General features: G+C 35.1%; 1 protein-coding gene across 1 annotated transcript; it reads right to left on the reverse strand.

Annotated features, from left to right (window-relative positions):
• Positions 1-369: 369 nt before the first annotated feature.
• Positions 370-2,572, reverse strand: LOC116179863 (insulin-like growth factor-binding protein complex acid labile subunit). Its single transcript, XM_031499726.1, has 2 exons — positions 2,453-2,572; positions 370-2,395 (listed from the first exon to the last, which is right to left on the reverse strand). Exons 1-2 carry the CDS (start codon positions 2,486-2,488, stop codon positions 443-445), a joined length of 1,989 nt encoding a protein of 662 aa, XP_031355586.1. The 5' UTR covers positions 2,489-2,572; the 3' UTR covers positions 370-442.
• Positions 2,573-18,096: the final 15,524 nt, after the last annotated feature.

The raw sequence follows: 18,096 nt of genomic DNA on the forward strand, positions 1-18,096 counted from the left end.
TTTCATTTTCGAGATCTAGACAGCCGGCATTCGTCGTAGGACACCCTGTATTTCCCTCTGGAAACTCTGGACGTGATTTCATTCGTAATCGTCGTAATCGTATTGGGTTGAATAACGTTTTCGTTGCCCCATTCCTAATATAATAGCAATTTTAATTAATGTTGATAGGTCTAATCAATATCCGTAGGTATCCAAACAACTTCCTATTGCAACAGAAGAAGCCAATTTGCTTCTTAATTTTCAGTTATGATTCAAGATACCTATACAAATTATGTAACATAGGTAAAGATGCAAAAGTTCAGGTGCAGTGGAAAAGAAAGAATAAGAAGAAAAATAAGTAATTTATTAATTAAAGCTTTACAATGGTGCGTTATTAATTGTGCATAAACTTATGTAACGATACCAATTACATGGCAGAGGCACACTTAATTTAAATGCAGCTTCACACTGTGTCGTCATTTATAACAATCTCGGGGTAATTGTTAGTCAATTCTATGTATTTTTCCACAGATAATTCATTACCTACAATTTTTAGAAATGAAAGCGCTGGCAACGTTTCCAAAAAACCGAAATCTAGATCGTTAATGCTATTACCAGAAATATCTAAATGTTCCAATAAGCTTAAGCTATTAAAGGATATAATATTGTTGATACTACAGCAAACCAAATACAGAAATTTTAATTCACCTAAATGTTTAAAGTCATTTTCTATAACAAAATCTAAGTTATTGAAGCTTAAATCTAACAGTTGCAGCATGTTTAAACCCTCAAAGGCGTTTTGTTCCAGTAAAGTTACGTTATTAAATTTCAACGAGAGCCAGCGAAGGCTTGTGAGACAATCGAAGGTATTATCGCCGATTCGCTCAATGAGGTTACTTTCCAAGTCTAGCTTTCGCAAATTGTCCAAACCTGCTAGGGCACCAGTTTTAATTGCGCTGATATTGTTGGAAGTCAGATCAAGCTCTTCGAGCTTGGTAAGCCCAACAAATGTACCTTCCTCAATAATCTCCAGGTCGTTATTCGACAAGTTCACCAAACGCGCATTAGCAAGGGCACTAAACGAACCGCGTTCCAAATGAGTAAGGCTGCATTTTTTCAAATTTAACATCAACAGGTTCTCGAGCCCATCAAAAACACCACCCGAAATCTGTTCAATACAGTTGTTGTCTAAATGTAGAATAAGCAAACTGATTAAATGTGCAAAACTACCAGCCTCGACAGTTTTAATCTTATTTATTCGCAGGGTGAGCACCTCTAGACTCGTCAAGCCATTGAAAGTGTCCGAAGCAATTTTTGTTAAACAATTCCCCTCCAAGTTTAGATTTACAAGTGAGCTCAAGTCTTTAAACGCGGAATCCTCGATGGTCTCTATATTGTTTTCGCCCAAATCCAGCAATGTAAGTTGAGTCAGGCCTTGAAAGTGCGTCGAGTTAATTGCAGCCAGCTGATTATTTTCAAATTGCAGCACCTCCAAGGAGCGCAAATTACTAAACACGTTATCGGGCAGGACGGAAATTTTATTTCGCACTAAAGATACGTATTTTAAATTTTCGGCACCTTGAAACATATTTTCGGGTAGGCTTGTGATGGCGGTGTCGTGCATAAGCAGTTTGGTGAGATTGGGAAAACTGGCTAAGAAATTTTCAGGTAAGTCTTTGATGGGGTTCTCGCTCAAATTGAGCTCTTGGAGTTGTGGCAAATTGGAAAGTAAGCCATCGACGGATAGGTCTAGGTTAGTATTGGCCAAGTCGAGCTCCTCCAAAGATGAAAGTTGGGAGAATATCTCGCTTGAGAACGATTTAATTGGATTGTACAGTAAATTTAGATTTTTTAAAGACGTCAGTGTACCGAATAATCCGGGATCAATGTATTCAATTTTATTCTGGAATAATTGAAGGCTTTCCAGATTAACTAAATTTTGAAATGCCCCCGGGTGTATTTCATTAATGTCGTTATACGACAAAGACAAAGTTTTAAGCTTGGTTAAATTACTGAAAATATCTTCCTCAATGCTTTTAATTTTGTTATCGTGGACACTTAAATGGATTAGTTCGGGATTGTTGTCGAAAACTCCGCATGGTAATTCAGAAAGATCATTAGTATCTAGGTACAACATTGTAAGTAAGGGTAGCTCGCTAAAGACATCCGTTGGTAGCTCCTTGATTTTACAATTTTTCAACAATAACTTCGTCAAATGAGGCGTGCTGGAAAAGCAACCGGTCGGCAATACTGGGAGACTGCTAAATTTTATAAGCAGGCTTTCGATCTCGGCTAATGAACCCTCACTTGCTGTTGCATGGCTTTCTAATAACTCCCATAGAATTTCCCATGAGGTTATATTTACACATACCAGGGTTCCATCGTTTTCAGTACATAGAGGACCCGCCTCTTCGTCCTGAAATAATACAAAGCAATTTTGCGTACCTACACTTGGTGCTCATTGCGTACTTACGAGTAATTCGTGTTCTAGGTATTTAGCAATGGTCATTTTGGTAAATGTTTGCACTTTTGTAGTAGAATATTATCAAAGTTATGAAAATGACACTGCGAATTTGGAACGACGAGAATATTGATTTGAAGCGCGCTTGCGATTTAGTGCCTAGGATCTTTTCCGTAACGAACAAAGAGCTACGAATTGAAAATTAAACTTGCCTCCTCAATTCTGGCGACAGAAACTTATAAATGCATAATTCTTAAAAATTGCAATCTCTCAAGACTTAGGTACAATTTGGAATTTAGAACCTTAGTCTTATCCCATAATTTGTAAAGTTTTGGAAAATGTGACTTGAGTTTTATGAATCGAGGAGTCGCTTATCTGTACAGAATAAATTTTAAAAGGTTTCAAATTACCTCATTTTCTAAGTGGTCAAATGGCAAAATATGCTTTCAAATGGCTAAACTATGGATATTAATTATTTTGAATTTTTGGGAATCCGTAAACTGTTAAACGTAACAAAATTCGAAACAAGTTCGATGTAAGTAGGTCACCAGGTAATATAATTTTTATGTAGATCAGGAGTACTGTGTTTCAGATAAGATGGCGGTGGGAATTTTCCAATGAACCGTCCTTGTATATGTACGAGTATAATAATGGAAAATACAGAATTTCAGTTTAGTTCCTTTTCTGGGTGTTATTTAAATATACCCCATTCTTCCCCAATATTTTAGTCCTGCACGTCCTGGTGCTCCGTTCTCCATGCCGATTTTTCCTTACTTAGCTTTGTGATCTTCCCTCGTGCCTAGCCTTTACCAGTAACCTCAGTGGGGGGGGGGTACGACCAGATCTTAATTGGACACTATCTGTACACTTACGTGATTCTCAGTGACCTCTGACACTTCGCTACCTTCGGCGAGTCTTTAAGCAAGAATCGGGTGGGAGAGAGGCATTCTTAGCCAATCTTTCGAGGCAAAACTACGAAAATTTGAGCGCTGTATTTTTAAATCGTGTTACGATTCATTTTCAATTATAGGTGAACGGGAACGAGAGCCGTATTTTTGAAACTGACAAAAGATTTGTCTGCCACGTAGTCATAGATGATACTTATTGTATTGTGAAAATTGTGAAAGTTATTTACTGGAGTTTTAAAGAAAAACAGTACCGCCATTTCGACTAAATTATTGTCGTGCGAGCGATATTATATTATTTCATTGTGAGTTACCATTACGAGCAACCAATAATGCGCAGCGTGTTAACGCAAAAAGAGAACTTCCTTGTGTAGTGGAAATTAACGGACAGCTGATTTATGTTCAATCGTAATTACAGTGTAACTTTCTTAATCGTACGTACACATTTGCCAGTTATTACATTATTGGATTAGCGTGCTCGGGTTTGAAGAAATTCTTACCACGAAAGGGTTGTGGTCCAAGGTGCATAACGTTCATTGAGTCTACTTTTGTAGCGGTTAAACAATTAGTACAAAAAACAAGTTTATTAATCAAAACTGTGTACATCTTTGGCTCTTTTGTGTCAATGGGAGAAAACTTTGACTCACCCAATTTAGCATTCCTGAAGAGGTCGACCCACAGGAGTTTATTCCGTCAACAAATTTGTATGTTTGTTATGAATGATAAGCAAACCCAAACCAAAGATCTGGTGATTTTTTTTCTCATTAACTGTGAAGTTGAATTTTTAGTTTTTTTGAATATGAAAATGTACAGGGTGTTGGAGTAATTAAAGGTACTAAAAAAATCTAGATAAATTAATTAGATTTGGACGCGATCACGAGATAAATAGGACATTTTAATTTATATTCTTTGAATGAATTACAGTTACCAAAAGTGTAAATTCTTCGTTTTGCTGGCGTAACTTTCAGGCGAAGTGAACTGGAAGAAATGTCACCGTTAATGCAAACTGTTTGACCAAGATAACGCAGGAACCAGGATAATATATACATATTAGGAATAAAGATTTGAGAGTGATTAACTGGGTGAGTGGGGGAGCAGACAAAGTGACCCAATAGCGCGCTAATAATTTTCAACCAGAATTCACTTTGGTACTTAGTCAAACTTTTGTTTGCAAAACCAGAGACACTCGTAATAAGCATAAAGTAAAATAGGAGGTACCTAAAAGACAGCGCAGTATTTTAATTACTCATTAACTAATTGTAAACGTACTTTCTCCCTTAGGTATTCAGAAACCTATCGCGATGTGTCAATCAATAATAATCTACTAACCTACTTTTCTTCATCATTTGCCTCGTATATACAAAAATGAATTATTTGTTTAATTACATTCGAAATTGTGAATGGTGACACATAATTTCATTTTTTCCTTTCGTTTCAGTTCCATTACGCCAGGAGCCGCCGGTTTAATAAGCATTAACGTTAATAAAAACATTTTGATAGGTAAAAGTAACTCAGGTAGGTACACTAATTAATTCCAAGTTCTTCGAAATTTCTTCTTTGTTAATGATTGTCATACTTTTTATCGACATAAATTGTAAATTAAGGGAAATTAGATTACTATTAAGTTGTTTATTGAAAATGCTGATTATCGTAAGAAATATCGCTTGAAGTAGAAAACGGTGTAAACATTTTATAATACATATAATACAAATACATGTAAAACGAATCAATTTTTTTAGGTAATTTTTCGGAAGAAAAAAATTTCCTTTATGCTATTGTTTTGTCCGTCTGTCTGTCCATTTCTCAGTCCGTCTATTCCCCGTCTAACTCGAGAACGAAAAGAGACAGCGATGTCAATAACCTTCGCCAATTGATTTCAACGAGCTCAAGGATCAGAGGTATTGAATATCAGCCGGATTAAAAGTCGTGTTTCCATGCTACGAGAGGCAATTATCAGAGTGCCTTTTATAAACTCAACTGTATCTTCCCAAAAGCGACCCGAAGAGAGCCGTACCATTGGTAAGCTACGGACAAACACTAATAAGAAAATTGGCATTGCGCTGATTGCCCAGTCTGCGCATGCGCACATATAATTTGTAGTATATGCGATATGTTTGCCTTTACTAGAAGCATCTGTGGCTAAAATTTCAACAAATATATTAAAAGCTGATATTACGCAGATTAATCGTCAAGAGTTTTCTTGACTCAGGTGCCAGAGATATAAGCTACCGAATTCAAAAAGAATGAACTAAATAGATTAAAAACTGTAGGAGTAGTTAAGGCCTCGGACGGACGGTCAGACGAATGAATGGAGAAAGTGGCTACAATAGCGTTGGAAAATGCGAAGAAAACCTACACCGAGAAATATTTCCTGAAATCTGATAATTACTGTTGTAGCAAACTCCGTTAGTACCTTTTAGCGCATTTTCCAACTCATGTTAGAAGGTGCTATTATGACCACTTTCTTCTTTCGTCCGCCCGAGGCCTACTTTAACATAACAATCTTGACTTTCTTATTTGTAGAGACTTTTTTTGAAATTTTAACCACAGATGCTTCCAGTAAAGGCACATATATAACGCATATAGATGTGCGCATGCGCAGACAGTGCAATACACACGATGTTTATGGAGAATATTTATGCTTTAATTAATTTTCCTTTGTACACATAAATAGACCATTATATAACCTTTGGGATGTACCTACAGATCAATTAATGGAAAATGCGCTAAAGTTACTAGCCCTAAAGCGAAAACCTTTTTTTTAATTTTCTTATTACAGCAGCCGTCAGCCTGTTTCGCTTTGTCGCTAAGGGTCCGACTGAGCCAAGATAGCTCGGGAGCCAGCAAATAAAGAGGCCCGTTTTTAAAATATTGGCAGTAAATTTTTGTTGTTTATGATCCACACGACCTCCTGCAAGTTTTCTCACATGTGACAAGCCTATTGAGAATGGGTCAAATCCAATGACCCCGTTGGGTCACGCCTCTCTGCCTCTGGCAAAGGCTTGAATAAAAAAAATCCGATATAACTCAATACCGAACAATTCTCGACGTGTTTTTGAGCTGTAAGTTTTTGGCCCCATAGTCTACGTAGCGGAAAAACAATACCGACCTTTATATCCTTAAGAACAATTTTCAAAGCGAGCAACACGGGCAGACAGACAGACAGCAATACAAAATTATAAACGATCTCGAGAATCGTTAGTAAAGTAGACATGCCTAGGTACCTACGTATTCTTCCATACCATTCAGTTTCAATAGAAAGTGCTTATTATAACCAAACAAACGGAGGTTGTGCAGAACTTAGAGAAGGAATTTATAGTAGCTAGTCCAAGTATTACAATTATTTATTCCATTTAAATGTTAAACAATTCGTTCACTAATCCCCTTAACTGTATAAAAATGCTAATAATAATAGGTACCTCTGGCGGTAAAATCTCATGTTTTAAATTAAAAATTAGAAATGTACCTACTCACGAGTAAACTGTTTATTATTGAGTTTGAAGCGTCCTTAAAATTAAAAGGCGATTTATTTATTTATCATTACTTAAGATGAAAATGATTAAGCTTTCGACTAATAATATACAGTGTGTCCCAGATCGCGTGGGACAGAATTGGTTTTGTTTTGCAGTTTTAGATACTTATTTAAAATTTCCTTGTGGAAATTCAAAATGTCAAAAAACTAAAATTGGTCAGTTCCTTGAAGGTCTTATATAATCGAAAGTATAAGAAATATAAAAAAAGTTTTACATAAAAGTTAGTGTCTTTGATACGCTTAATTAATAAGTGATGTCAAAAAAATTTAAGATTGTTACTTTTGAGGAACATTTTCCAACCTCCTAAAGTTAAATAGGCGCCTTATTGGATTTTTAGATTACCTGATAGATTTTTTAATTCTCTTTTCAACGAGCTATCATACCATATAAGATTGAAAATAAGACCAGATATATCAACGGTTTTTATATTTTAATCAAGTAGCCTGTGATGAATTAAACAAAACAAAATCTATTCGAGGCAACAAAACAATGAAAATTTAATTTAATCAATTGTTTAAAATATCAGGGGTGCACTCATATGAGGGAGGTTTGGGCGTTACAACTCCCTCCAAAATTGTTTATAAGTAGGTCTAGAAAAATTTTGGCTTTTATGACATTACTTATTGACTATCCTACTCCATACTTACATACCTACAAAATGATGGTATAACTACAAACTATCCCCTCGAAAAAATGTCATGTCATTATACAGTTAAACACATTTCAGGACACGTCACTTTACTTTACACAATGTATTACTATTGATGCATTGTCTCAGGTCACATTTTGTAGGTGGTTTATCCGTAAGAATAGTAATAATAACATCAATTGCATAATAAATAACTGAGATAATTGACCGTTCCAGGACTTTTTACTTGCCCTGTATATTTCAAGGGCTCTATCCAGCTAACAGTAACCAGTAACACCGATAACGACAGGGATTTTTTCAAAAACTGATTCTTTCTGCGTTTCTTTAGGGCGAAGCGAAGCAATACTTTTCCTTTGCGGAAAAATAAAAATGCAAGTTCGGTTTTACAATCACGTGTAGGTACGGTAAAAGCAATTCAGTTTACATTTAAACACTTTCACAGATTAATTTAATTACATACAGACATAATTACATAGGGAATGCAAATTCATTAAAATACGATGTGACCTCTACCGTAATTCGGGGCATCAAAGACAACATTCCAAAAGAGATTGCAGAAATCTGTGATTTTAAATTCAATTGATTACAAAATATTTTATATTCCTTGCCGCCTGTAGGTAGGTACTGCAAAAACCACAAATATTTTGATTGTTCTAATAACTATGTTTTTTTTGCAATTAAATCTTAATTTAGCGACTGATTCTCATCATAGGTTACAGTTACATATTGCAAAAAATTACAGGAGTCTAGGACCATTCCCCTAAAAGTAGTTCAAAACAGCAGAAGTCGGTCCAGATAGAATCTTTAATACCACGATAAAGGAACTGGCTCAATATTCAAAGACCAAAGATACTTCCATGTGGAACGCCATTTTTATTACCAATTTGACCAAAAAAGTGTCAGCGGCATACATTTTTGTCATTGTCAGTCAATTAATTGTGTGTTTATTCGAACCCAGATAGAGTTTTCATGTCAGATTTTTTTTTGTACCCCAGAATGGACAGAGATTAATAAAAATTGTTATTGTTTGTTTAATTCTTTGGAATTTTCGGAAGTTAATCGAGGCTATTGAGTCCCCCAAATCAATAATTTTCAATTTTGTTCTGAGTATTTTGTGGGTGGCGTAGTGACCGCATGCCATTGCACACAGCAATATACTTATAATTCTTGAAAATGGTATAGTAATGGTTTCTATTTCTGTCTTACTATCCCTCTGTATGTCCATGCGGCTACTTTTCAATGGAATGCGCTATTGATCTCCAACTTTGGTAAAAGATACGTTATAAATTATAATAATCGTTTCTGAAAGTCTGTCTGTATTTAGCTATTCTTGACTGGAAAGTGCAGTTAAACTTAAATGATGACTCTAATTTTACTTTACAGGGTGTCCAACGACGACTCGAGTCGGTTATTATAAGAGAAAATATTGCAAACAATTGGACATACTCGAAATTCAGTTTGTTTGAGCAAAAATATTTTCAGAGTTGTAGATGTTCCGGTTATACCTGAAGTTTTTAGCAAAATTTGGACTAATATTAAATAAAGTTTTGTAATTATTTGAGTGATTTCAAAATTTTTGAATATACTCTAGGAAATAATTTTCAGAACTGATTATTTTAAAGGATTTTAAAGGAAACCCTTTAAATGACGTTCTAAGAAAAGTAGAACCTTTCTTTAAGCTTTCCCCAAGTACCCGATAATGTGAAGTTATCCACCACCAAAAAGCCACAATCATACTTGAAATTACAACAACGCCAGTTTGTTTAAATCAAGAATCCAGTGAAAGATTTTGAACCAACAATAGTTGGTGTTTGTGTTTTTGTGCGTAAGTTAAAGAAGACCGCAGTTATGGCCGGATGTTAGGATTATTAACCTTTTAAGATATTTAAATTTTTTTAAAAATTTGTTTCAATCGATCGCAGGTGAGTGGTATTTTGCAGGCCCTGAGTGCCTTTTTTACATTATAGTTAATTGTAAATTATAAATTATATTAAAATTTACCGTTGCCGGTCTTTTAGTCTTTAACCCTTATGAGAGCAATGCCGTTTCCTGGACCACCGAGATCCACTCATCTACGTCCGCGCTACGTATCTTTTTCCGCCCGTGCGTGTTTGAGATCTCAGCAATGAGAGCGGAAATTACTTTCATACAAATAGATAGACATGATGTTAAGAGAGGTACCGAAATGACTAGACTTTCGTCATTTGTTGGGTGCAATGGCCTTTATTGATTTTGGTACGATTGAATTGAATTAGATACCGTTAAAATTATACGTATTTACGATGGGTACTATACAGTATTGTTATTTTCTCGTGCACATGTTCAATGTTAATCACTACCCAATTAACAAACACGAATCTAATCATTGCATACAAATTTATTAACGCGCTTTTTTAGTTGCTTACAATTGATTTCCACTACGAAACATTTTGCACAATAGAATTACCCGAATTTGGAAGCTCTATTATCAATGGTTGTATAATTTATTGTAATACTCGCACAAACAGTTGCGTTAAGAATTCATTCAGGTCGTGGTGAAAACTATAGAGGTGTTAATACAATTAATCAATCACACGTACGTATAATTTTATTTATTTAAAAAACAGATCCGATTTGGTACCTAAATGGTCGTTGTTATTCGTGACATCCATCGAAGTGAGAGTGAAAGTACCAAATAAGATATTAATTATGAATTCAATTCCAAACGTGCACTACGTCACGCAATGGGCAAAGCCAAATTCCTCCATCAGAGGACCACATGCTTACGTAAATATAAACAAAGGTGATGCATATAGGTACATTTATGTAAGGTAAATAAAGAAATTCTTTTACATTGTGATTAAGTAATACCGGCTGATTTTATGTAAATGAAAGTATACTGGCCGCAATTTTGATAATGAAAAAAATTGCACACACATAATTATTTCACTGCCTTTAACTACATCAAAGAAAGTTTCTTATTTTATAATTCGAAGACGTGAAGGAAATTTTTATGATCTTGTAGCTGTGATAGAGAAAGTAATGGCAACAAATAGCGCGGTTTATTTCTACCGAGCGTGTTAGTTAACGCGCGAATATTTCCGCAAATCGCGTTCGCTGATTTACATTTTTTGAGTGTGCTAAAACGTGGTTATCTGAATGGTAAGCCTTGATTTTTTCCTTCATTAGGATAGTTGTAACTGTGATGTGACGAGAAACGGAGAACAAGGTGAGGTCTTGCCGAAATACATCGTAGACAAATTTTTGCGAAAATTTCTTCTCAAATAATTTCTTCTGGTCTGGGGGGCTCGAATTTATGTTTTTTTTGATAAATTAGGGCGACGATTTCATGACCTACATAATACATTTGTTCAATTTATGGGTTTGTCCTCTAAAGCTTTTAAATAGATTAAAACAGTGTTGATGCGGGTATTGAGGTCGTACATCATTGCACTTTTTTTGCGTAAACGACCGTAGAAAGTTAAACGTGAAATTTCTAAATTCGTGGATGTGTGTGATGAATGGGCGTCTACTAAAAATACGGAAACGTGTGCTATCTAATTAAATATTAATCAAATAAATAAACGAAATAGAACGGTAAATGTTCACAAATGAAAAATGTCTCCTTAACTTTTAAATTGCCATCGTGCTGAGGAAGTAAGACGGCTATGCAATGAACAAAAGGAAGGATATGACCTTCCAGACTTCCACCCATGTCAGTATCCTAAACTCGTGTGAAATTCATGATCATTAGGTATACCTGACGTACGTATACGTCTCTTATATATTATGAGTCTCTGTGATCTGATAATAATTTTTGTAAATACACTGTCATTAGCTAGGGCGATTATATAGGTTCAAACAACCCAAAAACGTTCGTACTAAAAAATTGATTACGCGATTATCAAATAATTAATTATGTTGATACAATCAATTAATCATTTTAGGCCAACGCGCGATTGTATACTGAAACGAGACATTTAAAAATAATGAAATATACATCAAATGTACTGAAGTATAATCTAAAGGCCCTTGTACACGTTCGACCAACTAGTTGGGCCAATTAGTTGGGTCAATGCCAACTGTGTTTACACGTTGGGCCAACTAGTTGGGCCAATGAGTTGGTCACTAGGTGACAAAACGTTCAGTTGTCAGTTTTCATTGGCCATTTACTATAGTGTAGATTTCATTTTGAGTGTCCTGTAGATTATAGATGTGGAGACCACCAAACAAAGGTGATTTAAAAAATGGCTCAAAAGAAGGTGCTGGATAAAAACACTGAAACCGCCGCATAACATAACCTTTAAAAAAAGACTGTTGAAAGCCAACGTGTGAACGCTGTTTGTGAGCCTTCTAAACGCGCCAAGATCCTTTGATGTGCGAATGAAAAAACCGACAATCACCAACATAGGCCAAGTGGTCCTGTACACGTTGGCCCAACTAGTTGGCCGAACGTGTACAAGGGCCTTAAAGTGTATCTCTGCGAAGGAAGTGCAATACAAATAAACCCATAAAAGAGCGTCTAAAAAAGCGGCAGAGCACCTCGGTGTGACCCTACGGGGTCATTGGATTTGACCCATTTTCAATTGGCTTATTACATGTGGCATATAGGTCAACTGTGCAAAGTTTCAACCAAATCGGTCCAAGCGTTTGACAGTTATCGTGTTCACGGACAGACGGACACCATCGACTCCCCTATAAAGCTTGCATCGCTTTGCTCTGCCGCTTAATAATACAATGTACGTAGATTTTTAAAGTCATTAAAGCGTGAAACCGAAGCTTTATAATTGAGTCTTAAAGCTTGAAAGGTAAAGCTTTAATATCCACATGTGCATCTTTTAAAGATTGATTCTTAGATCCAGAATATTGAGCTCTGGAGTTTGAACCTTCAAAAACGAATTTCGACTCCTGAATACGCAAAAAAAGTGAAATGAACCTTAAAATGTTGGATCTTGGAGCTTGAGCTTTGAATTTCAAATCTAGCCATTCGAACTTTCAAAGGCGCATTCCGAACCTTACATTATGAAGCTATGAACCTTGAAGTTTGATTTTGGAGTTAGCTAATTAAAGTATAAATCCTGATGTTTCTGTCCTAAAGCTTCATATTTGAGATTTAACCTTGTAGTTGGCATTTTAAAATTGAGCTTGAATCATTAAGAAGCCGAAAGCTTACAGCTAATATCTCTTATCTCGCATTTTGACCGTTTAGTGTTGAAGCTTAATAGTTGAATATATATAGAATCCCCACACCATCCATACACAGTCTCTCTGTCGTAAAACAAAAATCAAAGCCCGTTAAAACATATTTAAACATTTTTTATTCTTGTGCACTAACAACTCGGGTTATTTCTTCGAGATTTTGACGCAAGTTTTGAATGCGGTCTAGGTAAATAGAGGATTCATTATCCTGAAGCTTTCCATACAACGAGAATCAATTTTGTACGAAAGCTAAGTTAGAAAAGCGATCCAGTTTTCAATTTTTCTTGGAGAGAACCTTTTTTAAAAGAGGGCCGTACTATTTCTAACTTAAAGAAAACACCAATTCTTAGCGATATCTGTAAGTTACTCTAATTGTTTTGAATTGTATAAAGTATTGGTCGGTTATCTTTAACAGCTTGCAGTGGATGCGTATTTAACGTAATCATATCCTATCTGTGGAAATTAATTGCATGGAACAGATTTGTATTGCATTTATTATAAGTGGATCTATACGAAAGAATTTGGCTATTTTTTCATGGGCTGGGGATTTATATATCATCTAAAAAAAATAACAAATTTAGATAAGCGGAAAATCAGAAATGATACGAGACCATGAGATAGGGGTTGTATGTTTTGTATTAATAGCCGGCCCGTGTGGCGCAGTTCAGTAACATGGTTTACATAGTAATATATTCAATTCTCTAAACTGATAGGTAGTTATCTTTTTTGTGCATCAAGCAGATTCAGATATTTCAATATATTGCAAAATAGTGCACTTGTATCATTGGTACCGGAAAATCCCATGGAAATGTCAATTTAACGAATTGTTCATCAGTGGTTAGCGAAAGGGACACAGTTTTTGAGACATTTGCCTCTAGCAGATCGGAAAGGAAATACGGTGAGAAAAAGTTTTCAGCAACGCCCGTCGTCTTGGAAAGATGAAATTACGACGATTAAGTGAAGTGAGAAGCGTGTGAAGTAAAGTAGATACATTTGAAAACTGATCAATAAAAGTAACAAGAGCGAGGGTCAAAAAAATGAGTTCGTGAACTAACACGGTCGCCGTCCTTATTACGTGCCGGGAAAAATCAACAACCCTTTTTGGGGGCATTAACAAGGTTTAAAGTCGATAGTTACCACCGTTCTCGACTAATACGGGATACGAGAACATGGTCAACTCATTTACCAAAATGCGTTAAAAACGTTTTCAAAATTTAAAACCTCAACAGGTTATAGGCTCTAAAGGAATAGATGAAATTCAAGAATTTGAAGAAATTTTTATTAATTGAAGCTATTTAAGCTCAATAAAATTACATAAATGCAACTTCTTCCGTTTGGCCTAATTGTACAATACTGGTCCAACCATAACAAGTAATTTATAATTGAGATGTTATCTAAGCAAGGAAATAACTAGTAGATAAAGTTCTTTGAAATACCTATATTGCCACATTTTATTTGCAACTCTTAAAGGCCGGAAACAATCTTATTTGAAGTTATTACGAAAATTACAAGTGTAAAAGAGATTAAGATGTAAAATGTTAAGCAATTATTATAATTTCATACGTTGAACACGCAATGTGGTCAAGTTTACCGGAAGTTCCGCTATTCAATTGGCATGCATTCGTTCCTATTTTCCAATTTATTATAAATCGGCGGCGCGCAGCTTACCGCAATTAGAAAATAATTAAATTCAATTTCACTTTCATTGTAATGTTACCTAACTGCATTTGCATACAAATTCAAGACGTACCTACTTACCCTGACTATAGCGTGAGTAGAATGAATCGATTTTGCGACTCGAATTGGTTAAATATTGATATGTGAATATTGTTAGCCTTGAACCTTAACAGTATTCAATATCCCAATATCTAGAACAATACAGTTTAGGGATTATTAGGACGCGCTTAATTATTCAAAGTTTGCGTTGATTTTTTATTCAGATCGGTAATCGGATGTTTATGGTAATTTTCCTAACGAACATTGCTTTGGGCCACTAACTCGGAAGTCTCCAAAGTGAAAGATGCAGGTTCGTTATTGCGGTCAGACCACTAGTTATTTTTCTGAACATTTAATATTGTTTTATTGTGCAAACTGCTTAAATTATTCCTCATTAAAATAGGTACTTACAAGTTCTTATTTGCCCATCTGTTATATTTAATACAGTCCAAAATCAATTACTTCTATTTACATATTTTAATCTCAATTAATTAGGTGTCTAACGGTATCTGAGTCAAAATCATATTTCTTCACCCTCCACTATGATTTTTCATTGCCTTCGAGGAGCATGTCGCTGTCAACAAGATTTTGGGTAATTCCTTCAAAATTCTTCCAATAACAGTCTCATAGATGGTGCTGTGCTACTTGTCATTCTTCGTGACTCGTTCCATTTATTCTTTAGTTACCCAATGTCGGAATCATACTGGTTAATCCTTCATTATTATTGACCCCCTCTTCAATTTCTCCTGCCACATTCTTGACTGGATGTCTAAAATTGGATCAGAGTGCATGGGTTTCTAATCTTTCTTCCCACTTGTCGTATGCTTTCTTTTGTTTCTTGTTGATTTCAGGCCGATCTGCTTGTATTTCTAGTCGGCTTTCTTCTTCTTATATCTTATCGAGCTTCTCTTCTCAGCTTGCCCTGATCGGCTTGGATTTTCTAATTGAATTTGGTTTAGTCACACTCGCAGCCAGCAGCAGAACCCCTTTAGAAAAATTACAAAAGAACTTGCCAATCACACTTAGATTTGAACGTCAGATTCGAAGTCCCCACTTACGCCGAAATAACGCGCACTTCGTAAAACACTTGCACCTTTTAGTTATCAACACCAAAACACGTGCGTTCAAGTTTTACAATAAATACACAAACCTAAATAAACAATTTACAAAAGCGATAACATTCGAACGAGAAAATAATAGTCAATTACAAACAATTCTAAAATCAAAAATAGCCACTGAAATATCAAATTCAAATACAATAAACCGACTTTATGCTTATTCGTAAATAATCCCCCAGATTTACACTTAATAAATTGAAATATTCTTACGTACAGAGTGACCCGTAATTATTTTTGGCATTTAGATCGAAATAACGCACTGTGTATGAGATAATTTCAAACCAATGATTCAAAATGTCACGTTATGGAGCTACGCTCCTAAAAGTCTCAAAATAATTTGCGTTTGTTCTTTTTTTTTCGCAGCGACCATTCTACATAGAAAGATAAAGCTAATGACATTACCTATGCCTTTTGACCCTTGATTTATTTGGACAAGATATTTCTTTTGGTGTTTTCAACTACTCAATTTTTTGTTTAACAATTTTTGCATGGCGGGCTATTGAGGAATCTAACGCCATTTCATGTACCTACTCAAAAAACTACAAAAACAACAAAGCTCCAAAAGAAATTACAAATGCCAATGATTTTAAAGGCTTTAAATGTTTGTAAGACACTTAAACACTACTAAAGTTCGCAAAAGCTCCTGAAAACTCTCGCGGATACACTGGGGACTCTTAAAGTTGCTTTCAGACATCTAAATACTCTTAAAGGCTCCGAGTGTTCTAAATGATAACGATTCATAAAACTAATAGACTTTAAAAGCTCTATATAACAACTTGTAAGGCTATTGGAAACTCACAAAATTAATAATGTAATGTAATTTTGAACTGGAAAGCTCACAAATGTCGATAAAACCTTGTACTAAAATTATTAACTGTAATGCAAATCCATTGACGCATTGTGTAGTTTTCATTTTGTACAATAGAAAACTTGAACTTCGAGAAAGTTAACTTTAGCATTGTTGAATAAACAATGCCTTTAGTAACGACCAAATTGCATTTAACACCACTCCCGTGGAGGGATTTTAGGCCATCATTTTATTACTTACCTTCCATATGACAATTCTAATTTCTACGCAAAAGCGTAAATATTCGAATTAAAATTGTGACTATACCGTTTGATTGATTTTTTTTACCGCTGGAAGGGATACAAACTTGGTACCGAGATTTTTTATACCTTGAAGAAAGTTATACAAAATCTTCCAATGGCATACTATTTGCATAAAAAATCATGTATAAAATGCTTATTTGTTTTTCACTGGTTACCGTATTCTGTTTCGGTATTTGAGTAGATGAAATTACTTCCCGTTTAAATTTTCTTGTGGGTTAGCCAGGGTACCGTGCTCTGGAAATTCGTTCAGTGTTGAGGTGCATTCCGTGCGATCAGTAAAGAATATTTTGCATACGTATTGATTTCAGTTTGAGAACGATGTTAGGGACATTAAATAATAATCCGACATTTTGCGATGGTTTGAACTTGAATTCGAATTGTTAATATGGTAAAACAGGCCTTCAAAATTGGAATATTAGAACATTTGTACATTTACTTTATCCGGACAGACGAATATTATAACGTAGTGTGGCAAGAAAGAGTTCGTATTTAGTTAAGTCATAAACTTACGAAACTGCTACACACACCGAAAGAAAAGAATATACCTAAGTGAGGAAGTATAATACTAAGAGCACAAAACAGTTAATGGCCATCATTACCGCATTTAATGGTAAAATAACGCGTCCAGCAAAATTTGATTGTAAAATAATGTAGGTAGTTCCACCGTTGATCATTAGCATTAAATAAAGTATTACCTACACATACCTATTACATAAAAAGAAATGTTTACTGGTAAAATGCAATTTCTACAAGGAAATGGCACAATGACCTCCTTCAGTTGTAAACAAGTTCACAATAATATATTCTTTTACAATTTTAAAATAAGGGCATTCTTTCAGTGGTTGAATTACAATGCAGGAACTCACACATTGCCCATTGGCCAAAGCGTAAATTAAACAATTTGATACTCTTCCTGGTGTATCTGGTTTCTTTTGTGGTAGTAAATCATTATGTACCTACCAGTGGATTTCTAGTTCGCTAAGAGATACTTATATCGGAGGAATGTACCCAATTATGTTTTTGTTTATGGTTTCTTATTGTCTTATGTAAGTCGTGTTAAAACATTTCAAGAATGTTAAATGAATGTTTTGTTTCAATTATGTAACGATGCTTTTTTTAAAAATAATTGAATATCACTCATTCTGATGACAAACCACAACATTTTGATGTACAGGCGCACCTTTACGAACGAAGATTGTAAACCGAAAATACACACTTTGTCGCGCTGAAATAAAAGCGTTCGCACTATAATTTATGTAAGGGCACTATTAATTGCTCTGCCAAGAAATTGCTACCGACGAACGCATCGTAACTAGACTAAATTGCACAAAAGAAATAATATAACGTAAGCACGGCAATTAACTAAATGATTATGTATTGTTGAACCACTATTATTTTGTGACAAAAACACGAAGTGGATAAATGTTCTACAGTTGCCATGGCGCAG

The sequence above is a fragment of the Photinus pyralis genome, unplaced genomic scaffold (assembly GCF_008802855.1).
Source record: "Photinus pyralis isolate 1611_PpyrPB1 unplaced genomic scaffold, Ppyr1.3 Ppyr1.4_LG8, whole genome shotgun sequence".
Classification (NCBI taxonomy): Eukaryota; Metazoa; Arthropoda; class Insecta; order Coleoptera; family Lampyridae; genus Photinus; species Photinus pyralis.